At 40.7% G+C, this 24,499-nt stretch overlaps 1 protein-coding gene and 1 pseudogene across 3 annotated transcripts; both read left to right on the forward strand.

Annotated features, from left to right (window-relative positions):
- The first annotated feature begins 10,787 nt into the window (after positions 1-10,787).
- Positions 10,788-22,099, forward strand: LOC144213457 (uncharacterized). 3 transcript variants are annotated; one of them, XM_077741935.1, is made up of 3 exons: positions 10,788-11,030; positions 13,217-13,819; positions 21,331-22,099. In XM_077741935.1, the coding sequence occupies exons 1-3, from the start codon at positions 11,003-11,005 to the stop codon at positions 21,699-21,701; spliced, it is 1,002 nt and encodes a 333-aa protein (XP_077598061.1). In that variant the 5' UTR covers positions 10,788-11,002; the 3' UTR covers positions 21,702-22,099. The 3 variants fall into 3 exon arrangements, with proteins under 3 accessions (XP_077598061.1, XP_077598062.1, XP_077598060.1); XM_077741936.1 differs by having other exon boundaries at positions 13,217-13,699; XM_077741934.1 differs by lacking the exon at positions 21,331-22,099 and having other exon boundaries at positions 13,217-15,153.
- A 300-nt stretch (positions 22,100-22,399) lies between these two features.
- LOC144213932 (uncharacterized) lies at positions 22,400-23,941 on the forward strand (annotated as a pseudogene).
- The last annotated feature ends 558 nt before the right edge of the window (positions 23,942-24,499 follow it).

A 24,499-nucleotide genomic window follows, 5' to 3' on the forward strand; every position in this document is an offset into this window, starting at 1 on the left:
TCCTCACCGTAGGGATGTAGGTGGGGATCAGATGGACCAGGTTGTGGTCTGAGCGGCCCAGTGGGGGAAGGGGGGCTGAGCTGTATGCCTCCTTTGTGTTGGCATACAGGAGGTCCAGAGTTTTTTGTTCCCTGGTGCAGCACTTCACATACTGAGTGAAGGTGGGGAGAGTTGAAGTCAAGGGAGCATGGTTAAAATCACCGGAGATAAGGAGAGACTGGGGGTGTGACGTCTGTAGCCGGGACAGAGTAGTGTGGAGCAGGTCACGAGCCACTGCTGCATCGGCCGAAGGAGGTATATACACAGTTATTATGATGACGTGCGAGAACTCCCGGGGGATGTAAAACGGCCTGATGCTTACAGCTACTAGCTCGATATCTCGAGTGCAAAATTGCTCCTTCACAGTAATATGCCCAGGACTGCACCATCTACTGTTAATAAAGACAGCTAGTCCCCCACCTTTCTTCCTACCGCTCTCCTCAGCGTCCCTGTCCGCCCTCACCAGCTGAAAGCCATCCAAGGAGATGAGAGAGTCTGGTATTCGCTCATCCAGCCAGGTCTCCGTGAAGCAGATAATGCAGGCGCTCCGATATTGTCCTTGTTGTTTGGTCAGCGCCGTTAGCTCTTCCATCTTGTTGGGGAGAGATCTTACGTTCCCCATAATAATAGATGGAATGCTGGGTCTGAAGCGTCGCTTTTTCTCCTGACATTTTCGTCCGGCTCTGCATCCTCTTCTGTTCCTCTTTAACTCAGCGGGGAGGTCCAAGTCCAGGGGAATCCCGGTGTTGCGTAGCGCTAACAGTTGATCCTTCGTGTAAAGCAGCATAGGCATGGCTGGGTGGGTCAAAATAGTCTCCAAAATTTTGAAATTTGAATTTGAAAAGATGGACTAAACTAGTAGATCAAAGACTGCCTCTCGCACAGCTTGAGTCTTGGAGTAGAGTCTTGAAAGTAAAGTCCCAAAACATTAAAGTATCGAATATAATATATAAAGTGAAGTAAAAACTAAAGTCTTAAGAGACAATAAAAACATAAAATAAAGGATAAAAATTCGTAAAAAAAGCTGTACAAACACAGAATTCGAGTGAGGGTTTAGGGAGCAACAAGCAGCCGCTTTGAACGGCGCCCTATATCTTTGCAAACAGGGAAAAATATAAATTTAGTCATTTGTTTCTGAATTTGAATGTAACTATTGCAGACAACAAGAGATATTTTTTTTCTGTGCCAGGCTGACGAGGTGTTTTTTAAACTCTGAAGAATTCAGCCCAGTTCTCCTTTAGCATTTTTTTTTGCTTTGTTTTTTTTAAGTTACACGGCCATTCCATTGTTTTGGAATCAAGTCTACCTTGTTATGTTTACTTGTTAGAAGTAAGAATAGTTGGTATATGGAGGAAGCAAGTCTAGCTATTTATTACAGTACAGTAATACCTCGACATACCTGTGCCCGTATCTTTGAAGATTTGTGGGGAAAAAAAGCGAGACATTGTGTTGCAATCGCTGCTTTTTGCCTATAAGCTTCTGTTACGACTCCCCCTGGGGTAAGGTATACCAGGGAGTCGCAACTACCACAGCAGACAGGTTCGGTCAAGGATGAGTCCAGACAAACAATGCAAGTAGCCTTCAGTGATATTTTTTTACAACAAAGTCCACAAAAACCTAGACTACGGGATAACATAGGGGAAGCATGAGATATTAAAGTGGCACCCTGTGAAGTATGAATGTATTTTATGCTTATTATTATGTGTTTTGGTTTATATAGTGTAGTCACTAGAATAGAATTTTGCATGACCTAGTGCAGTCAGAGACCAAGAGCCGCATTTTTTACTGTGTTACCGCAAAGAGCCACATCACACACATACCTTTGCTCAGCCAGATTTATTGTAAATGTCACACACCAGCATAGTAATGACATAAATTGACTCCTACAGTACTAACAGCACAGGCCAGTCATTATCAACAATGAACATTGTGTGCACTGTCTCACACAGACAAACTCTCAGTTCAACCAAGTCCACAAACAAAAATATAATAATTTACAATAGCGTTTTTCTTTTACTATGCATGTTACTTAGTGAGACTTCTGGCATAAAATCAGAGCCTATTTTTGCGCAAGATTCGCTCCTTGTGAGCTGTCATTTATTATGAATGGCTTTTAACTAGGGCGCCCACCATGTGGTGTACGCCTCACTTTCCTATTGGCTGCTCCCGGCTGAGCACTCTCGCCATTGGTCTGCCTCGCAGGGGGTGTGGCTTTTTCAGCCGACGCTGGATCTTTGGGATACTTTTTGTGTGCGCGACGCCGTTCATTGTCGCTTCTGGTTCACGGGAGCTCTCCCACTCTGTTAAAAACGTTTACTCAAATGACCTTGCTCCTACTGGGAAACTTTGAGGTATTTTCATCCCAAGCACATGCGCATTGGACGAAAATACCGCATTGAACTCAAGCGAAGCGCACACGCAAATAAAAATAAAACACAAATACAAACTTTGATATGGACGTAAGAGCCGCATGAAACCGGGCAAAGAGCCGCATGCGGCTCGGGAGCCGCGGGTTGGCCACCCCTGACCTAGTGGAAACTTCCATCATGACACCTTTTAGTTAGGGGGGGGTGTCATCTATCACAACACCCCCATTTCTTTGTCCACCTTCCCGCCTAAAGTTTGTCTCTGTCACATGATCCTGTGTTAATAAAACCAGATTGTCTGTGGGTAGTTGCCAGGGATTCGATCTGGTTACGCTGGAAGATAGACATATCTCCCGGCGCTGACTTTTCTGGCTCCTCTTTCATATGAAGTGAGTTAAATTCTCATCACGGCTGGCTGTGTGTTTCCTCTGCTCCGATATTATTGAATGTATATGGTCTTAAACCTGACATGTACCTAGGTCACATGACCCTTTGTTAATAAAACTAGCTCAACTCCTGGGGCTAGGCAGGGATTCGAACTGGTCAGGCTGGGGGATGGACACATCTCCCAGCGCTGGCTACTCTGACCCCTCCTTCAGCTGAAGTCTTTGAAAATCTCATCAAGACGACTCCGTGTGCCTCCTCTGATCCAAAATTATTGAATGTATATGGTTTTAAACCCGACACACCCTCAAATAAACATGGTAAAAAACACCCACCCAAACAGGTGTTCAAATGAACACCCACAAAATACTGGAAATAAGGCCAAAGGGTGCCACTGTCAGAACTGATGTAATCAAAGTCTAGACAGGGGAATAACTACGTGTCTAAATGTACAAACTATATGTATACCCCGGGGTGTCTAAACTTATCTCAAGTCCCCTTATGCAACCCAAAATCTTTTACTTTGCCAACATAAATATTAAATATAACAAGGAGTAACTTACTCACATTACCAGGTGAAGCTGGGACAATAAAACTTTACTTTGCACTAAACCATGTGCTTTCTAAAGAAAGAAAGGACTCCACTGCCTCAACAGTTACAGTCACAGGCAGCCAAGGGAGTCAAAGTCAGGAATCAAGAGAAACCAAGTCAGCAAGTCAGGGTGAACTGACAAATAAAAAGGGTTTAAATAAGGACAGGAAGTGAATCTTGATTGGAGGAGGAATGATGGGGAAGTAGTCACAGCTGTGTTGGCCTGGGCAGGGCTTTGTCACAGGGGTGGAGCCACGGCTCCATGTACCTGTAGAGGAAAAGAAACCACCCCCTCCTACATAATGTGTGTCCAGGCTGCCAGCCGTAACAGCTTCGGAATGTTGAGTTTCATTTGTTAACAGAAAAAAAATGTTTAATTAGTATTGATAATTTCTATTTAAATGTTCTATTTGGATATTGATCAATGATGTATGTTACTGTCCAGGTTTACCAAACAGCTATTGATCTCTTTTTACAATTCTACTATATTATTTGCCTGCACGGATTGCTCTTATGAATATGAAAACATGTTTTAATATTAATCGGTTAATACGAATAAGTAAAACCTATTAATTAATTATTCATTAATCCCGATACTCGCATCATGAAATAGTTTTTTTTTATACATGAAAGTGAAATTAATTTGAATACTGTTAAACCTGGAAAATACTTTGACATCTCTCTCTATATATTTTAACAGAGTTTATGTTAATGGGTTTATAAATGAAATGAATTAGTCATTATGTTGGTTGTACTGATTGAGTTTTCAAAAACACATAACTAAAAAAATAATTTGGTTATAAATTTTCCATTAAAGAAAATGTTATTAATTCACACAATTTTCCGTAATATATAGTTTTTTAAAAATAAAATTGACCTGTCTCTTTTTTTGTTTTTCCCGTTTCAGGAAAAATCTTCGTCGCTTGTATGTAACGTCATCACCATTCGCCGTCTCGTCCGTTTGCTCTGGAACGGCGCTTGCTATTGTTTTGGAAAGCGATTTGCTTTTTTATCACTCCTTAGCCGTATGACTATTCCAATAAAATGTGGGCGAAATATACCTGAGCACACGCGTATAACCGTTTTGATCTCGAGATGTTTGGGTACACGTTGATATATTTTTTTGGCGTCCCTAGTTTAGCGTAGCCGAGTTTACCTGCTAGCGTAGGGTCAGCATGCAAACACCAAGCCCGAAAATGTCTGGTGAGTTGACTTTTCCTTTTTTTAAAATGAGAATTTGAGAAGAATCCAATTTTTTTCACAAATTCCTATGATGAAGCGACTCCTCAATTTCTAATTATGAAGGTTTTTTTCTCTCTCTTTCTCTTCGACGTAGCCAAATAGCTTAGCAAACATTTCGGCGTTGTGCGGAATTAATGAAAATTAGTGAAAAAATGTTCCTTTTAGTTCGCGTTATATTTTGGCCACAGTTCTGGCCACAGTTGTGTTTAATCTTTTTATTTATTCATTTTCTGAACCGCTTTATCCCAATTAGGGTCGCGGGGGGTGCTGGAGCCCATCCCAGCTGACCACACAGGTGGAGCTATAGTTTTCTTTACCAACTCATTTTTTGTCAGCAATTTTTAAATATTTGTAATAAGCTTTGAAGTCCCACGTAGTACTTTATGCTATGACTAAAATAGTACAGAACTTACCAATACCATGAGTAAACTAATCTTTCATTAGGAAATGAGTGATTTCTACTCTTTTCTCTAGTCTTATGCGTAGGTACATTTCACCCAGAAAAATCAATATGGCGGAGAAAATAACTAAAAATATTTTTTGTGAAATATACATTGATCTGGAACACCTAACTCTCGAATGTCAAATTAAAATACTTCTACTTAAAAAAATAATTGGTTCCAGAACATTTCGTGAGTTGAACATTTTGTAAGTAGAGCAGTACTTTATATGGAAATACCGTATTTTCACGACTATTAAGCGCGTCGTAATTTTAGCCGCAATGTCAATAACGAGTGCTATTTCTGTATTTTAGACACACAAAGGCCGCGCCGTTCCTTTAGCCGCAGCCTGGCATGGCATATATATATTATTTATTGATGAATATGAACCGTTATAGCGCTGTCAACGGAAGCTGCCCCAGATGCTATTTCCGGTGCGCAGGGACTGCTGGGTTGCGTAGTTTTGTCAATACACTCAGGATGATAGCCAACACTAAAACACGTTTTTAAAAATGCAACGGAGGCAAAACTGAGTTTGGTTGTACATACTTTATTTATTTTTACAATGCACTCACTTCATCACCATCAAAACCTCTTCATTTTCGGTGTCTGAATTGAACAATTGCCCAAATGAGTACGGAACGCTGGGTCCCCTCTCTTCATTCTCTGAGTTGGCGTCATTGCCAAGCGGCTCTTCAGAAATGATGGCGGCTTTGGCAAAAGCTCGAACAACCGTGCAAGCAGACACGTTGCCCAGGCGGCCACAATCCAATCGCAAATCGTAGCGTAAGAAGCCCGGGGCTGTCTGCCACTCTTTGTGAAACTGTGTTCGCCAGCGATCATCCATTCGGTTATGCCGATGCCCCGCGGTTGTAGCGGTTGTAGTTCTCAAGCCTCCGGGAATGACGGCAAGCTCCAAGTTTTTATATATATAGTTCGCAGTCTAGCTTTGAATGCTCTGTACACGCCAACATCTAGCGGCAGGATTTCTTTAGTAAATACAGCCGAAATGACGGCCTGGTGTATTGAAGAACTGTGTGTGTTAAGAACTCTATTTCCCAGCAGTCACTGCGTAGTACTTTATCTACGGGAAAATAGTAGTCGGGGGCTGCTTGCCATAGTTGTCCTATGGACTGATTTATTTTAGTTTATCGTGATAACCATTTTAGTATTTGGTCCACATATAAAGCGCACTGGATTATAAGGCACTCTGTCTATTTTGAAGAAAATGTAAGACTTTTGTGCGCCTTATAGTCGTGAAAATATTGTACTCTAATTTGTTTCATGGTCCTCACAAAACTACCAACTAAACCCGTAAAAATTCATCACAGCGTCACGATTTTGTAGGAAAAGTGTTACGACACAAAAATGAGAGAAAATCATCATAAAATTATTTAAAAAGCCATTAAAACTTCATCTAGGCATAAGGTCAAGCACACTGGCAGTCAAAGAAACATGGAGGGTTGTTGTGAGAGAGCTAAGTAGAGTGGAGGGAAAATGTCAAGCAAGCAGTGCATCCGCGAAAATGTCAAAATAAAATCACAGATACAAAAAATGTATCAACGTTTTCGTAACTTGGATCTTTTTGTTGTATCTTGAGGCACTTAGAGGTATGTCTCTATAAGACTTTAAATCCTCAGTCTAACCTAAATTACTTCTCGTCAGATAGACCGTTGATAAAATATATCATTTATCTTTGTTTTGCAGCTTTCAGAAATGATCTTGGTGCTGATGGGCAGAGGTCTGGTGACTTTGAGAAGAAATTTGAGCTCCCCCAAGTCAAAAGGGAGGAGCCAGAGTTCCCTATTCAACAAAACAGAGAAGAACAACTTCTCATCAAAAAGGAGGAAAATGATTTCACCTGGTCAACTAGTGAGCCCATGAAGAGCAAAGATGATCTGGATGTGGCCAGTAGAGGGGCGGAGCTAGCAAACACCTCAAGGCCCCAAATTAAAGAAGAGGCAGAGCCAGAGTTCCTTCAACGGCAGCATATGAAAGAAGAGGAGCTTCCAATTAAAAAGGAGGAGCAAGATGTCATCAGGTCATCTGGTGAGCCTTCTAAGAGTGAAGATGATCTGGACGTGGCCAGCAAAGGGGCGGAGCCTGCACACGGTACCAACTCAACAAAAGGATGGCAAGCAGAGAATTTAATTGCTCCTTTATCAGATAGCGACGACTTGCTTTATAACGGTGAGGACGATGAAGGTGTTAAGAAAAAACCCAGTGGCGACAAACTCTACAAATGCGCCCAGTGTGGGAAAACATTTGGGAAAATGGTTAATTTGAAAAGACATATGGTGACCCACACAGGTGAGAAACCATTTTCCTGCTCAGTTTGTAGTCAAACATTCGTAGAGAAGCGTCTTTTAAAAAGACACCTGATAACCCACACTGGTGAAAAACCATATACGTGCTCAGTTTGTGGTAAAACATTCCCATACATGGAAAGCTTAAAAGCCCACACGAGAACCCACACTGGTGAAAAACTATTTTCATGCTCGGTTTGTGGTAAATGTTTTACAGAGAAGGGAAAAATATAAATTTAGTCATTTGTTTCTGAATTTGAATGTAACTATTGCAGACAACAAGAGATATTTTTTTTCTGTGCCAGGCTGACGAGGTGTTTTTTAAACTCTGAAGAATTCAGCCCAGTTCTCCTTTAGCATTTTTTTTTGCTTTGTTTTTTTTAAGTTACACGGCCATTCCATTGTTTTGGAATCAAGTCTACCTTGTTATGTTTACTTGTTAGAAGTAAGAATAGTTGGTATATGGAGGAAGCAAGTCTAGCTATTTATTACAGTACAGTAATACCTCGACATACCTGTGCCCGTATCTTTGAAGATTTGTGGGGAAAAAAAGCGAGACATTGTGTTGCAATCGCTGCTTTTTGCCTATAAGCTTCTGTTACGACTCCCCCTGGGGTAAGGTATACCAGGGAGTCGCAACTACCACAGCAGACAGGTTCGGTCAAGGATGAGTCCAGACAAACAATGCAAGTAGCCTTCAGTGATATTTTTTTACAACAAAGTCCACAAAAACCTAGACTACGGGATAACATAGGGGAAGCATGAGATATTAAAGTGGCACCCTGTGAAGTATGAATGTATTTTATGCTTATTATTATGTGTTTTGGTTTATATAGTGTAGTCACTAGAATAGAATTTTGCATGACCTAGTGCAGTCAGAGACCAAGAGCCGCATTTTTTACTGTGTTACCGCAAAGAGCCACATCACACACATACCTTTGCTCAGCCAGATTTATTGTAAATGTCACACACCAGCATAGTAATGACATAAATTGACTCCTACAGTACTAACAGCACAGGCCAGTCATTATCAACAATGAACATTGTGTGCACTGTCTCACACAGACAAACTCTCAGTTCAACCAAGTCCACAAACAAAAATATAATAATTTACAATAGCGTTTTTCTTTTACTATGCATGTTACTTGGTGAGACTTCTGGCATAAAATCAGAGCCTATTTTTGCGCAAGATTCGCTCCTTGTGAGCTGTCATTTATTATGAATGGCTTTTAACTAGGGCGCCCACCATGTGGTGTACGCCTCACTTTCCTATTGGCTGCTCCCGGCTGAGCACTCTCGCCATTGGTCTGCCTCGCAGGGGGTGTGGCTTTTTCAGCCGACGCTGGATCTTTGGGATACTTTTTGTGTGCGCGACGCCGTTCATTGTCGCTTCTGGTTCACGGGAGCTCTCCCACTCTGTTAAAAACGTTTACTCAAATGACCTTGCTCCTACTGGGAAACTTTGAGGTATTTTCATCCCAAGCACATGCGCATTGGACGAAAATACCGCATTGAACTCAAGCGAAGCGCACACGCAAATAAAAATAAAACACAAATACAAACTTTGATATGGACGTAAGAGCCGCATGAAACCGGGCAAAGAGCCGCATGCGGCTCGGGAGCCGCGGGTTGGCCACCCCTGACCTAGTGGAAACTTCCATCATGACACCTTTTAGTTAGGGGGGGGTGTCATCTATCACAACACCCCCATTTCTTTGTCCACCTTCCCGCCTAAAGTTTGTCTCTGTCACATGATCCTGTGTTAATAAAACCAGATTGTCTGTGGGTAGTTGCCAGGGATTCGATCTGGTTACGCTGGAAGATAGACATATCTCCCGGCGCTGACTTTTCTGGCTCCTCTTTCATATGAAGTGAGTTAAATTCTCATCACGGCTGGCTGTGTGTTTCCTCTGCTCCGATATTATTGAATGTATATGGTCTTAAACCTGACATGTACCTAGGTCACATGACCCTTTGTTAATAAAACTAGCTCAACTCCTGGGGCTAGGCAGGGATTCGAACTGGTCAGGCTGGGGGATGGACACATCTCCCAGCGCTGGCTACTCTGACCCCTCCTTCAGCTGAAGTCTTTGAAAATCTCATCAAGACGACTCCGTGTGCCTCCTCTGATCCAAAATTATTGAATGTATATGGTTTTAAACCCGACACACCCTCAAATAAACATGGTAAAAAACACCCACCCAAACAGGTGTTCAAATGAACACCCACAAAATACTGGAAATAAGGCCAAAGGGTGCCACTGTCAGAACTGATGTAATCAAAGTCTAGACAGGGGAATAACTACGTGTCTAAATGTACAAACTATATGTATACCCCGGGGTGTCTAAACTTATCTCAAGTCCCCTTATGCAACCCAAAATCTTTTACTTTGCCAACATAAATATTAAATATAACAAGGAGTAACTTACTCACATTACCAGGTGAAGCTGGGACAATAAAACTTTACTTTGCACTAAACCATGTGCTTTCTAAAGAAAGAAAGGACTCCACTGCCTCAACAGTTACAGTCACAGGCAGCCAAGGGAGTCAAAGTCAGGAATCAAGAGAAACCAAGTCAGCAAGTCAGGGTGAACTGACAAATAAAAAGGGTTTAAATAAGGACAGGAAGTGAATCTTGATTGGAGGAGGAATGATGGGGAAGTAGTCACAGCTGTGTTGGCCTGGGCAGGGCTTTGTCACAGGGGTGGAGCCACGGCTCCATGTACCTGTAGAGGAAAAGAAACCACCCCCTCCTACATAATGTGTGTCCAGGCTGCCAGCCGTAACAGCTTCGGAATGTTGAGTTTCATTTGTTAACAGAAAAAAAATGTTTAATTAGTATTGATAATTTCTATTTAAATGTTCTATTTGGATATTGATCAATGATGTATGTTACTGTCCAGGTTTACCAAACAGCTATTGATCTCTTTTTACAATTCTACTATATTATTTGCCTGCACGGATTGCTCTTATGAATATGAAAACATGTTTTAATATTAATCGGTTAATACGAATAAGTAAAACCTATTAATTAATTATTCATTAATCCCGATACTCGCATCATGAAATAGTTTTTTTTTATACATGAAAGTGAAATTAATTTGAATACTGTTAAACCTGGAAAATACTTTGACATCTCTCTCTATATATTTTAACAGAGTTTATGTTAATGGGTTTATAAATGAAATGAATTAGTCATTATGTTGGTTGTACTGATTGAGTTTTCAAAAACACATAACTAAAAAAATAATTTGGTTATAAATTTTCCATTAAAGAAAATGTTATTAATTCACACAATTTTCCGTAATATATAGTTTTTTAAAAATAAAATTGACCTGTCTCTTTTTTTGTTTTTCCCGTTTCAGGAAAAATCTTCGTCGCTTGTATGTAACGTCATCACCATTCGCCGCCTCGTCCGTTTGCTCTGGAACGGCGCTTGCTATTGTTTTGGAAAGCGATTTGCTTTTTTATCACTCCTTAGCCGTATGACTATTCCAATAAAATGTGGGCGAAATATACCTGAGCACACGCGTATAACCGTTTTGATCTCGAGATGTTTGGGTACACGTTGATATATTTTTTTGGCGTCCCTAGTTTAGCGTAGCCGAGTTTACCTGCTAGCGTAGGGTCAGCATGCAAACACCAAGCCCGAAAATGTCTGGTGAGTTGACTTTTCCTTTTTTTAAAATGAGAATTTGAGAAGAATCCAATTTTTTTCACAAATTCCTATGATGAAGCGACTCCTCAATTTCTAATTATGAAGGTTTTTTTCTCTCTCTTTCTCTTCGACGTAGCCAAATAGCTTAGCAAACATTTCGGCGTTGTGCGGAATTAATGAAAATTAGTGAAAAAATGTTCCTTTTAGTTCGCGTTATATTTTGGCCACAGTTCTGGCCACAGTTGTGTTTAATCTTTTTATTTATTCATTTTCTGAACCGCTTTATCCCAATTAGGGTCGCGGGGGGTGCTGGAGCCCATCCCAGCTGACCACACAGGTGGAGCTATAGTTTTCTTTACCAACTCATTTTTTGTCAGCAATTTTTAAATATTTGTAATAAGCTTTGAAGTCCCACATAGTACTTTATGCTATGACTAAAATAGTACAGAACTTACCAATACCATGAGTAAACTAATCTTTCATTAGGAAATGAGTGATTTCTACTCTTTTCTCTAGTCTTATGCGTAGGTACATTTCACCCAGAAAAATCAATATGGCGGAGAAAATAACTAAAAATATTTTTTGTGAAATATACATTGATCTGGAACACCTAACTCTCGAATGTCAAATTAAAATACTTCTACTTAAAAAAATAATTGGTTCCAGAACATTTCGTGAGTTGAACATTTTGTAAGTAGAGCAGTACTTTATATGGAAATACCGTATTTTCACGACTATTAAGCGCGTCGTAATTTTAGCCGCAATGTCAATAACGAGTGCTATTTCTGTATTTTAGACACACAAAGGCCGCGCCGTTCCTTTAGCCGCAGCCTGGCATGGCATATATATATTATTTATTGATGAATATGAACCGTTATAGCGCTGTCAACGGAAGCTGCCCCAGATGCTATTTCCGGTGCGCAGGGACTGCTGGGTTGCGTAGTTTTGTCAATACACTCAGGATGATAGCCAACACTAAAACACGTTTTTAAAAATGCAACGGAGGCAAAACTGAGTTTGGTTGTACATACTTTATTTATTTTTACAATGCACTCACTTCATCACCATCAAAACCTCTTCATTTTCGGTGTCTGAATTGAACAATTGCCCAAATGAGTACGGAACGCTGGGTCCCCTCTCTTCATTCTCTGAGTTGGCGTCATTGCCAAGCGGCTCTTCAGAAATGATGGCGGCTTTGGCAAAAGCTCGAACAACCGTGCAAGCAGACACGTTGCCCAGGCGGCCACAATCCAATCGCAAATCGTAGCGTAAGAAGCCCGGGGCTGTCTGCCACTCTTTGTGAAACTGTGTTCGCCAGCGATCATCCATTCGGTTATGCCGATGCCCCGCGGTTGTAGCGGTTGTAGTTCTCAAGCCTCCGGGAATGACGGCAAGCTCCAAGTTTTTATATATATAGTTCGCAGTCTAGCTTTGAATGCTCTGTACACGCCAACATCTAGCGGCAGGATTTCTTTAGTAAATACAGCCGAAATGACGGCCTGGTGTATTGAAGAACTGTGTGTGTTAAGAACTCTATTTCCCAGCAGTCACTGCGTAGTACTTTATCTACGGGAAAATAGTAGTCGGGGGCTGCTTGCCATAGTTGTCCTATGGACTGATTTATTTTAGTTTATCGTGATAACCATTTTAGTATTTGGTCCACATATAAAGCGCACTGGATTATAAGGCACTCTGTCTATTTTGAAGAAAATGTAAGACTTTTGTGCGCCTTATAGTCGTGAAAATATTGTACTCTAATTTGTTTCATGGTCCTCACAAAACTACCAACTAAACCCGTAAAAATTCATCACAGCGTCACGATTTTGTAGGAAAAGTGTTACGACACAAAAATGAGAGAAAATCATCATAAAATTATTTAAAAAGCCATTAAAACTTCATCTAGGCATAAGGTCAAGCACACTGGCAGTCAAAGAAACATGGAGGGTTGTTGTGAGAGAGCTAAGTAGAGTGGAGGGAAAATGTCAAGCAAGCAGTGCATCCGCGAAAATGTCAAAATAAAATCACAGATACAAAAAATGTATCAACGTTTTCGTAACTTGGATCTTTTTGTTGTATCTTGAGGCACTTAGAGGTATGTCTCTATAAGACTTTAAATCCTCAGTCTAACCTAAATTACTTCTCGTCAGATAGACCGTTGATAAAATATATCATTTATCTTTGTTTTGCAGCTTTCAGAAATGATCTTGGTGCTGATGGGCAGAGGTCTGGTGACTTTGAGAAGAAATTTGAGCTCCCCCAAGTCAAAAGGGAGGAGCCAGAGTTCCCTATTCAACAAAACAGAGAAGAACAACTTCTCATCAAAAAGGAGGAAAATGATTTCACCTGGTCAACTAGTGAGCCCATGAAGAGCAAAGATGATCTGGATGTGGCCAGTAGAGGGGCGGAGCTAGCAAACACCTCAAGGCCCCAAATTAAAGAAGAGGCAGAGCCAGAGTTCCTTCAACGGCAGCATATGAAAGAAGAGGAGCTTCCAATTAAAAAGGAGGAGCAAGATGTCATCAGGTCATCTGGTGAGCCTTCTAAGAGTGAAGATGATCTGGACGTGGCCAGCAAAGGGGCGGAGCCTGCACACGGTACCAACTCAACAAAAGGATGGCAAGCAGAGAATTTAATTGCTCCTTTATCAGATAGCGACGACTTGCTTTATAACGGTGAGGACGATGAAGGTGTTAAGAAAAAACCCAGTGGCGACAAACTCTACAAATGCGCCCAGTGTGGGAAAACATTTGGGAAAATGGTTAATTTGAAAAGACATATGGTGACCCACACAGGTGAGAAACCATTTTCCTGCTCAGTTTGTAGTCAAACATTCGTAGAGAAGCGTCTTTTAAAAAGACACCTGATAACCCACACTGGTGAAAAACCATATACGTGCTCAGTTTGTGGTAAAACATTCCCATACATGGAAAGCTTAAAAGCCCACACGAGAACCCACACTGGTGAAAAACTATTTTCATGCTCGGTTTGTGGTAAATGTTTTACAGAGAAGGGAAGTTTAAAAATACACTCAAGAACCCACAGTGGTGATAAACCGTTTTCCTGCTCAGTTTGTGGGCAAGCATTTACACAAAGGGGAAATTTAAAAACCCATGCAAGAACCCACACTGGTGAAAAACCATTTTCGTGCTCAATTTGTGGTCACTCTTTCTCTCGAAAGGGCCACTTGGAAAGTCATGTGAGAACCCACACAGGTGAAAACCCATTTCCGTGCTTGATTTGCGGTAAAGCTTTCAGTCAGAAGCAAAACTTGAAAGTTCACACGAGATCCCATACTGGTGAAAAACCATTTTCCTGCGCAGTTTGTGGTAAAAGCTACCCAGAGAAGGGAAGTTTAAAAATACTCACAAGAACCCACACAGATGAAAAACCCTTTATCTGTTCAGTTTGTGGTCAAGCATTTGCAGAGAAGCCAAAGTTAAAAAAACACACCAGAACTCATACTGGTGAAAAACTCTTTTCTTGCACAATTTGTGGTCAAGCTTTCTCTCAAACACACCAGTTAAAAAGCCACACAAGAACCCACACTGATGAGAACTCCTTTTCCCCACCATGTTAATGTTCAAACATTTTCACAGTAGGAAACCTGAAAAGAAAACTTAACAACCCACACGGGCGAAAAGCCGTTTTGCTTAATTTGTGGTTCAACATTTTGCCCCAAGAATTCCTTAAAAATACCCATAATAACCCACATTGGTCAGAAATCATTTTTCTGCTCAGTCTGTTGGATTAATTAAAAGATTTAAATGGCGAGTGTCGTTTGTGAGTCACATGTTGCTTAAATGAGTCTTCTGTGAACTTGGCCGTAAACAACAAAGAGATAAAAGTTAAATGTTTAATTTCATTTGATTTTTTCAATTAGCTTTGGAAGCCACATTCATGTCATATTGTTGGGTGGGAAAAAACTACTGTTTGATTTACTGTAATGATTTGCTCCATTACATGTTACGGGAATTTAAAGATGGTTTCTGTTTGGGTCTCCAGGTTGTGAAATTTGGAATATGATTTGGGCGATAAAAGTAAGTCTAATTTCCCCCACAAAAAATTCTGGTTTGAATTTTTATATATATATATTTATGAGGTGGAAAATAAATTAGGGAAATCACAATCGCTTTGTCTGTTTTGTTTCCGTCCATTTTCTCTCCTGTGCATGTCAACTTGTTCTGCTGCTCGTGTGAAATATTTGTCTACGTTTCTTTTAAGGCTGCAGCCATTTTGCAACGAATATTAGGTTGTTTTTATTTACACAGGCCGCTACACAGTAAACATGTTCCGTGTGGAATTTTGTCTTTGTAGCCGTACTCAAAATATTTGACCACATCTGTTTTTGGCACTTTTTCACTTCACGGCTTTGCTACGTTGCAGAATTTTTCAAAGTATATAAAAAAACTGCATAAAAATGTGTAAATCTACAAAAAAGCTTCCAGGCAGATGAAAAATGGTGGAAGTCAAGGCACCATTTTGTCTTTGCTAACATGGTTGGCTCTTAGCGCCGAAGAAGCAAATACCGCAGAAGAATGGGAGCGCAGAAAATAATAAATAACTTTTTTTTTATTAATATCAAATGGAGAGGAACTATTTTCACTATGAGTACATTTATTTAAAGTATTTAAAGTTATGAAGGAAAGTAACATTTAAAATGTAGAATATTTCAATAACAAAAGAGCTGTGTCTGTTTTATCAAGCAGGCCAGAAGCCATAAAAAAGAGGAGGCAGGACACCCCCTTTCCTTTGGGGTCCTTTTGGAAAATGAACGTGCATGGAACTTTAAGGAATGCAGGGTCAATAGGTCAATTAAAAACAGTTCCTTTAGTTAGCAATGGCAATGTTAGTGGAAAAATTGGCTTGGTGTTTACTGCTTTCTTAACAGGATACAGTGGTACCTCGAGATCCACGCTTAATGCCTTCCGGGACTGAGCTCATATGTCGATTTACTCTTATCTCAAATCAACGTTTCCCAAATAAATGAAATAAAAACAAATTAATTCGTTCCAAGCCTCTTAAAAAACAACAAAAACAGGACAACTCTACTAACACGTAGTTATTTTCATGTAGAATCTATGTGATTCTGTTCATAAATGTATGCTATAAAAGTTCAGTAGGCCTAGTTATCTGTATATAAAGGTCCTAATCGGTTATCACATTAAAGAAATAAACCTTATAAAATGGAGTTTCTTACAATTTTCCCCACACAGAATTCTTACCGGCCGGCTAAATAGCCATATGGGGCCATATAGGCTATTTGACCGGTTACCGGCTAAATAGCCCCTGGGACTATTTGACCGGTCACCGGCAAAATAGCCCCTGGGACTATTTGACCGGTTACCGGCAAAATAGCCCCTGTGACTATTTGACCGGTTACCGGCTAAATAGCCCCTGGGACTATTTGACCGGCTACCGGCTACGGAGACACTGCCTTCTCGTTTAGCCCTGTGGCTAACACAGAGTCCTCAAATTCTGCACGGAAAATGTCTCAGTTCTTTGCCAAATCCCCGGACATGTTCATGGCCTCTGGCCACGGAATCACATTGTTTGCCATTGCTTCTAGTTTTAGCCAACCACTCCTGACACCATGTTTCGGATCGTGTCTTTATTCAGTTGAATACAAACAATAGCGCGTGGCATTATGGGTAGAACTGAGAACGTGTTACAATGATGAAACACCAGATGCCGGTAACTGCTCACTACACAGTACTATAATCTGTAACAGCGAGTGGCGATGACGTCATATGAAAGGAAGATTTTGCCTTCAGACGGCGAAAAAAGCTTAAAAAAGAGAAAAGAAAAAAAGAATAGAAATTCGAAATATATTGTGGAAATGTGTGTGAATTATAAACCATTTCTCCGGTGTAAAAATGATAACCAACTGTTTTTTTAGTCATTTCGTTTTAAAAACTCATACAATCAATACAACCAAAATTATAGAGAAATCATTTCATTTATAAATTCCATTCGGGTATAAACTCTGTTAAAATATATAGAGGCACAAGTTTTTGCCAGGTTTAACAGTATTAAAAATTAATTATACAAAAAGCTAATTGATGGCACGAGTATCGGAATTAATGAATATGCCACTTAGTTATACGTACTATTATCCTATTATAATTAAAACAAGTTTTCATATTCATAAGAAAAATAGGTTAAGCCAAACAAGGTATATTAACAGGGGTTTACTCTTCTAATTTGTCTTTTAATTTCAGTCACTTAACTAAATTTAAGTATTGACGACGTTTCTAGAATTATTCACTTTACGGATTCAACTTCAGTCATACACCTTATAAATGTGCGACTTTATTTAGCTTAGCTTCGCTAGCTAGCCGCTATCAAAAAACAATCGTCTCCATCAACACGTCGTCACAAAAGCCGAATTCATGTGTTCGAAATGTCCGCCATGAAAACAACAACATCGAAGTTGCAAGAGGAACTTTTTGACGTAAAAGAGGACCTTACACGTCACCACCACCCCGTTGAATGCAAATTAATGCAAGCAAAAGTTTTTCTTCACAGACTAGGTGGGTTCACGTTTGATGAGCATTTGTTTACAGTGAACGGTATGACTTATATTTTCCGTGTACAAATGTTATTCTATTGACGTTGCAACCTACGTGAGACTATTTAGGTGTGTACATATTATTATCTTCCAATTACATTTTAAAAGCCTGCATTTGGGAATACTACCCGTGGATTACAATATTTTATATGAGTGAAGACGTTGACTGCGTTTATTGGTCCAATAATTCATGAAACAAAATAAACTCCAGCCCACACAGCCGTACCCCAATTTCGAAAATTCTCAAATTCACACTTCAATTTCGACAAAAGCGTAATTGTCATCAAACCCAGCTGTGTATGATGAAATTGGTAGTGCTTCTCCACAAGGTGCGGTTTCCCGGAAAAAGGCCCAAATAAGGGATAATTTTAGACTTGTTGGCATTCTGCTGCGATGGATACATCGCATCACCCCTCGTGCGCAACTAAATCCCGGCAACTGCAGAAAAAGTTTGCCTCGCAGATGCCAACAAAGAAAAAAACGGATCACTTACCTCCCACTGTCTCCTCACTTACCTTCAGTCAGTCAGTAGAAGGCAGATCGCCGCACGTCCTTCATGTTACCTCACCCCAAAGTTATTACACAGAAGGAATTGTGTGTCGTTCTACCGCAAGTTCAGAGTCCTGATGGCTGTTGGAAAAAAACTTTCCTTAAGCCTATTTGTCCGTAATTTTGTGAGACCTGTAGTGTCTGCCAGAGGGCAGCAGCTGGAACAGGTTCTGACCAGGGTGGTGTGGGTCCCCGGCAATGTTCCCGGGTCTGCTGAAGTAAGGATGGCCGGCAATGTCTTCCAGTGAGGGCAGAGAGCAGTCGACAATCCTCTGGGCAGTGTTAATCACTCTCTGCGTTGCCTTTTTGTCTGCTGCTGTGCTTCCAGCATACCACACTGTAATGCAGTATGCCAGGATGCTCTCCACAGTGGCTCTATAGAAGGTCCTCAGAAGCTTAGGAATTTAAAGGGCTGGACCCTGTCTACACATACTCCATTTATGAGGAATAGGGCCAGATCTGTGCTGTGTTTGCGAAAGTCCAGCATTATTTCTTTACTTTTCCTGGTGTTCAGTGTGAGATTGTTCACCGAGCACCACGAAGATAGTTTGTTGACCTCATCTGTGTGCCGACACATTCCCTCCTGAGATGAGTGGGTTACACCACCACAGTGGTGTCAGCGGGTGGGTGTACAGTCGTATTTGTACAGGGAGTACAAAAGAGGACTCCGTACACAGCCTTGAGGGGAGCCAGTGCTCAGTGTAATGGAGGAAGAGAGGTGGGGACCAAGTCTAACAGTTTGTGGTCGGTTGGTTAAGAAGTTCTTTATCCAGCAGCAGATGGAAGAGGATAGTCCAAGGTGGGAGAGTTTGTTAGCCAGAATGTCTGGTATTGTAGTGTTGAAAGCTGAGCTATAGTCAATGAAAAGCATTCTCACGTAATTCCCATGGTGCTCCAGGTGGCTCAGTGCTGTGTCGAGCTATGGCGATGGCGTCTTCAGTAGACCTGTTTGCTCTATAAGCAAACTGATGAGGGTCAACTGAGGGAGGGGATGTATCCATGATATGGCGGGCGACCAACTTTTCAAACACTTCATGATCACAGGCGTAAGTGGAACAGGCCTATAATCATTCAGGGTGTTAATGGTTGGCTTTTTCAGGACAGGGATAATGGTGGCTGACTTCAGGCCGGATGGAATGATGGATTGTTGCAGGGGAGAATCGAAGATCTTTGTGACAACACCAGTCAGCTGGTCAGCACAGGCTTTGGACCCTTTCCGTCATGGCCAGCAGCCTTCCTGGTGTTCACAGTCCGCAGTACTTGTCTCACTTCATGTTTCTGAAGCTCCAGTGTACTGCTGAAGTTGGTGGTGGATGTGTTGAGACTGGGTCTGATTTGTCAGTCTCAAAGCGGGCAAAAAAACGGTTCAGTTCCTCTGCTAGTGGGGCATCTGCGTTAACAGACACATTATTGTCAATGTAATTGGTAATTTTTCATATTCCCCGCCACATCTTCTTTGGGTTTCTTTCTGTGAAGTACTCCTCAATTTTCCTTTTATATGCTGCCTTGGCTTTTTTCATGCCTCTCTTCAGGTCTGCTCTGGCAGCGCTGTATTGTACCTTATCCCCTGACCTGGAGGCAGTGTTGCGGCATTTGATGAGTGTTGGTGTCTCCTTGGTTATCCAGGGTTTTTGGTTAGGAAAAACCCGTATCCCTTTATTAACAGCGGCGTTGTCCAGGCAGTTTTTGATGTAGGGAAATACGGTCTCCGTGTAGTCCTGGAGGTTGTGGTGTTCAAAAAGTCAGGTGCTACTTATTTTAGAAGACACCTGATTGGTTAAAATGTCGGCACTAGATCGGTTGGAACAAATACCAGGACCCATTGCAGCCCTTGGCTGAATCGGTTTGACACGTGGTCTAGAGTTTTAGCTCCTCTGGTGTGTCACTTCACGTACTGGATAAACGTGGGGAGACTCTTTAAACATGCTTTGTTGAAGTCACAAGCGACAATAAAGACTCCACTGGGGTGGTAAAGCTGCTGTTTGTTTACAGCCGCTAGCAGGAGGCTAAGTGCCGTGCTAACATTAGCATCCGGTGGGATGTAAACAGCCATTACAATGACAATTGTTAGCTCTCTAGGTAGATAGAAGGTTCTGCACCGTACTACCAAGAGCTCTAAATCCCGGGAGCACCTTGATGCGCGTGCGTTGCAAATCAATTGAATGATGTCATACAGTGCTACCGCATTTATGATGAAAAAAAATGACTGCAATCGTCATTAAATAGCTTCTTTCGGACAGTTCCTAGTAAATTTCTCTCTACATCTCTCTAATGTATGGATATAGTACTGTGTATTCTCTCCATTTTATTAAATGTTTTTTTCAGTACAAACAAATGCTGGTTACGTATACAAGCCTTAAACATACAAATACACGTATATAGGCCTTCAATATACTTATATAGGCCTTAAACATGTATTATAATACAAAATTTAGCACTGAATGAACTTACGCACAAATTCAATTTATGAACAAGCGCTTGGAACGTAACTCGTTCGTTAGTAGGGGAGTGTCTGTACTCGAAAGCGGTACTTGGTGGGGTTACTTCCTTAGCTTAATAGCTAGGCCCGCCCGGCATCCATTTCTTTCCCTTTGCCGCCTCCGTCGTACGCTGAGAGGTCTGACTATTCACGGACATCCCGTTGGTCTCGAGATGTACTCCGGGATATTGTAGGTCCGTTGGTAATCTGATGTGATGTATATATCGCATCTCCTCCCGAGAGTAATTCAATCCTGGAGACTAGAAAAAGTTTGCGTTGCAGATTTTAGTAAATAACGATAAGATTGAGAAAACACAACACCAAACAGGAGAGCATAGAGCCACTGTACCCGTGCGCGCCACCATCTTGATAACTTTGTTGGATCCGTGGATCCGGAGGAAAAAATTTGGGGCTGAGGATTCTTTTGCGGCGCCTCAATGGCAGCGGAGGACAAAGGTTGCGTGTCGTTGTATAACGGTGATGTAGTGTTGAAACCGTGGTTATATTCTACATGTTCCTTTTTTTTCTCCAATGATTTAATAGCTTCATAATGTTCATTGAACTTGTCAACATTCCCACTGTGATTGATTGTTTTGTGACAAAATGAATGTATGGCACACTTCCGTTTGGTTTCATTTCTGTAAACAAGAAATTCAGTCATTTTATAATTATAAAATGGTCGATCATTTATCTTTCTGTCTTTGCAGGTTTCAGAAATGATTTCACCTGGTCACTTTGTGAGTTCGTGAAGAAGGAAGATGTTCTGGGCGTGGCCAGCGGAGGGGCGGAGCCTGCAAACACCACAACATTGCCCCTGATCAAAGAGGAGGAGCCAGAGTTCTCTCAACAGTGCAAAAGAGAAGAGCAAACCCCATTCAAAAATGAGGAATGTGTCAATTGGTCAACAGGTGAGCCTTTCAAGAGTGAAGATGATCTGGGCGTGGCCAAAAGAAGGGCGGAGCCTGAAAACCTCAACTTGGCTCCAAATTATAGAAGAGGAGCCAGAATTCCCACAACAGTGCAAAAAAGAGCAATTTCCAATCAAAAACGAGGAATGTGTCAAATGGTCAACTGGTGAACCTTCCACGAGTGAAGATGATCTGGGCGTGGCCAACAGAGGGGCGGAGCTTCTGAGCAACAGCTCAACAGAAGGATGGCGAACAGAAAATGTAATTGCTCCTTTATCAGATGGCAAATACTTGCTTTTTGACGATGATGATGTTGAAGATGTTTGTCAGGAGTGGCTGGATTGCCCCTCCTGGCATGACGTCACAATTATTATCAGCTGTGGCTAATTACGTGATTAGATTATTTTTGGTATTTAAGCATTATGGTTTTCTGTGAACGCTGTCGGATCGTTCTGGTTTCGTTTCCTGTTTTTCCTCGTAGTCATTGCCGTTCCCATTGACGCCACGCCACGCTGCATGTTCTTTTCGTTTCATAATGAATGATCAAGCTAAGTTGTTTATGTTATGTTACCCCGTTTATTAAATCAACCTACAAGAGCAACAGATCTGCCTCCCCTTTTCCATTTACTTCGGCGACTCTGCATCTGGGTTCAACTTCCCCTCCGATCGGGTCGCACTACGCGGCGCGATCGTAACAATGTTAAGAAAAATCCCACTGATGACAAACTCTGCAAATGTTTTCAGTGTGGGAAAACTTTTGGGAAAAAGTGTTCTTTGAAAACACACATGATTAGCCACACTGATAAGAAATCCTTATCATGTACAGTTTGTGGTCAAACATTTACACACAAGGGAAACTTAGCTCTTCATGAAAGAACACACAGGTGAAAAACATATTTCGTGTTCAATTTGTGGTAAAAGATTTACAGAAAAGTGAACGTTAAAAAGGCACACAACAACCCACACTGGCAAAAAAAACTTTTTCCTGCTCAGTTTGTGGTCAAGCATTCTCACAGAAGGGAACCTTAATTAGTCATGCAAGAACACACTCAGGTGAAAAACCATTTTCGTGTTCAGTTTGTGGTCAAGAATTCACAAACAAGGGAAACCTAAAAACGCACACAAGAACCCACACAGGTGAAAAAACGTTTGCATGTTCAGTTTGTGGTAGAAGATTCACAGACAAGGGAAATTTAAAAACCCACACAGGTGAAAAACCATTTTCGTGTTCGGTTTGTGGTAAAAGATTTACAGAGAAGGGAAACATAAAACAACACACAAGAACCCACACTGGTGAAAAAACAATTTCCGTGTTCAGTTTGTGGTAAAGCCTATTCTAAAAATGAACACTTGCAAATCCACACAAGAACACACACTGGTGAAAAAACATTCTCCTGCTCAGTTTGTGGTGAAACTTTTACACAGAAGGGACACTTAATTATTCACACAAGAACCCACACTGGTGAAAAAACGTTTTCGTGTTCAGTTTGCGGTCAAAGATTCACACGGAAAGTACACTTCATTAGTCATGCAAGAACACACACGGCTGAAAAGCCATTTTTGTGTTCAGTTTGTGGTAAAGCCTCTTCTCTAAAGCAAGCTTTACGAAGACACACAAGAACCCATACTGGCAAAAAAACATTTTCCTGCTTAACTTCTGGTTGAACATTTTCCCAAAGGAGAAGCTTAAAAGAACATTTATTAACCCACACGGGAGAAGAATGTTTTCCTGCTCAGTATGTGGCCTCAGATTCGCTAAAACAGCCCAATTAAAAAACTACACAGTTGGAAAAACCTAAAAAGAAGACTTTACAACCCACACAGGAGAAAACCCCTTTTTGTTGCTCAATTTGTGGCAGGAATATCTTCAAAACACAATAACCGGTCGGAAACCCTTTTCCTGCTCAGCTTTTTGCCAGTGATTTAGTAGTAAGGATAGACTTAAAAGTCACAAATGTCTTGTGATAAGCAGTGGCCAATCACAGATTTGCCCGCTTTATCAATTTCTGTAGGTAAGGGTTCATTGTAATCGAAGTAGAATTGTATTTTGCAGTTGGAAAATCTTGTTTACACTTTTTAATGTGAAATATCGATCCACACTATTCAAATACAGTAATTCCTTAAGATATAAGCTTACTGCAGGATCGAGCTAGTATATCAATTTACTTACATTTCTTCCCATATAAATGAACAAAATACAAATTAATCCATTTCCATCCTAAAAAATCACCAAAATTTGTTCTAATTTACTATTGACGCAAAATTGGGAGCCATCTGGAATGCTCCTATCTCAAATTTGTCTCGTATCTCAAGGAAAAAAATTGCTCAGAATTTTTCTCGTATGTCAGATTTCTTGTATGTTGGAACACTTGTATGCAAGGTATTACTGTATAAGAAAATTCTGTGTCGTTGAAGAATTTTTTTACTTCACAATTCTGTTCGAATTAGTAGAGCCTAAATTAGGAAATTACAAAATAAATATTCAAATGTGAATTTTAAAATTTGTAGTTTTTGTCATAGTATATTGAGTGTTATTCAAACATGATACATTTTAATGAAAATAATTGATATATTGAATCTAGGATCTAAGAAACTATTAGAAATATGGTGTTAAAGACAATGAATATGCCCCAAAACAAATTAATAAATAAGTAATAAAATGTCTTTATACTTTTGTCAGATTATAAGATGAATCATGTTTTTAAATTTATTCGACCTGTCATCTTTTTGGGAGTTCCAAAAAAGCATTATTTTCGGTGAAAGGTCTTTTTGGGTCTTTTTGTTGACAAAATCAGCCTTTTCTAAGTGAAAGAAGGCCGTAAAGCTTCAACAAGGTTTTGAAAATGATTTTGACTGATATTTAAGGCCATAAAGTAGCTAATGCAAGACATGTCGGCAATGCATAGGTTGAGTTTGGTGACGAATATTGCGTATGCGCGGTTCTAGCGTCACTTTTGATAGCATTCGC

Source organism: Stigmatopora nigra, chromosome 20 (genome assembly GCF_051989575.1).
Source record: "Stigmatopora nigra isolate UIUO_SnigA chromosome 20, RoL_Snig_1.1, whole genome shotgun sequence".
NCBI classification, from domain to species: Eukaryota; Metazoa; Chordata; class Actinopteri; order Syngnathiformes; family Syngnathidae; genus Stigmatopora; species Stigmatopora nigra.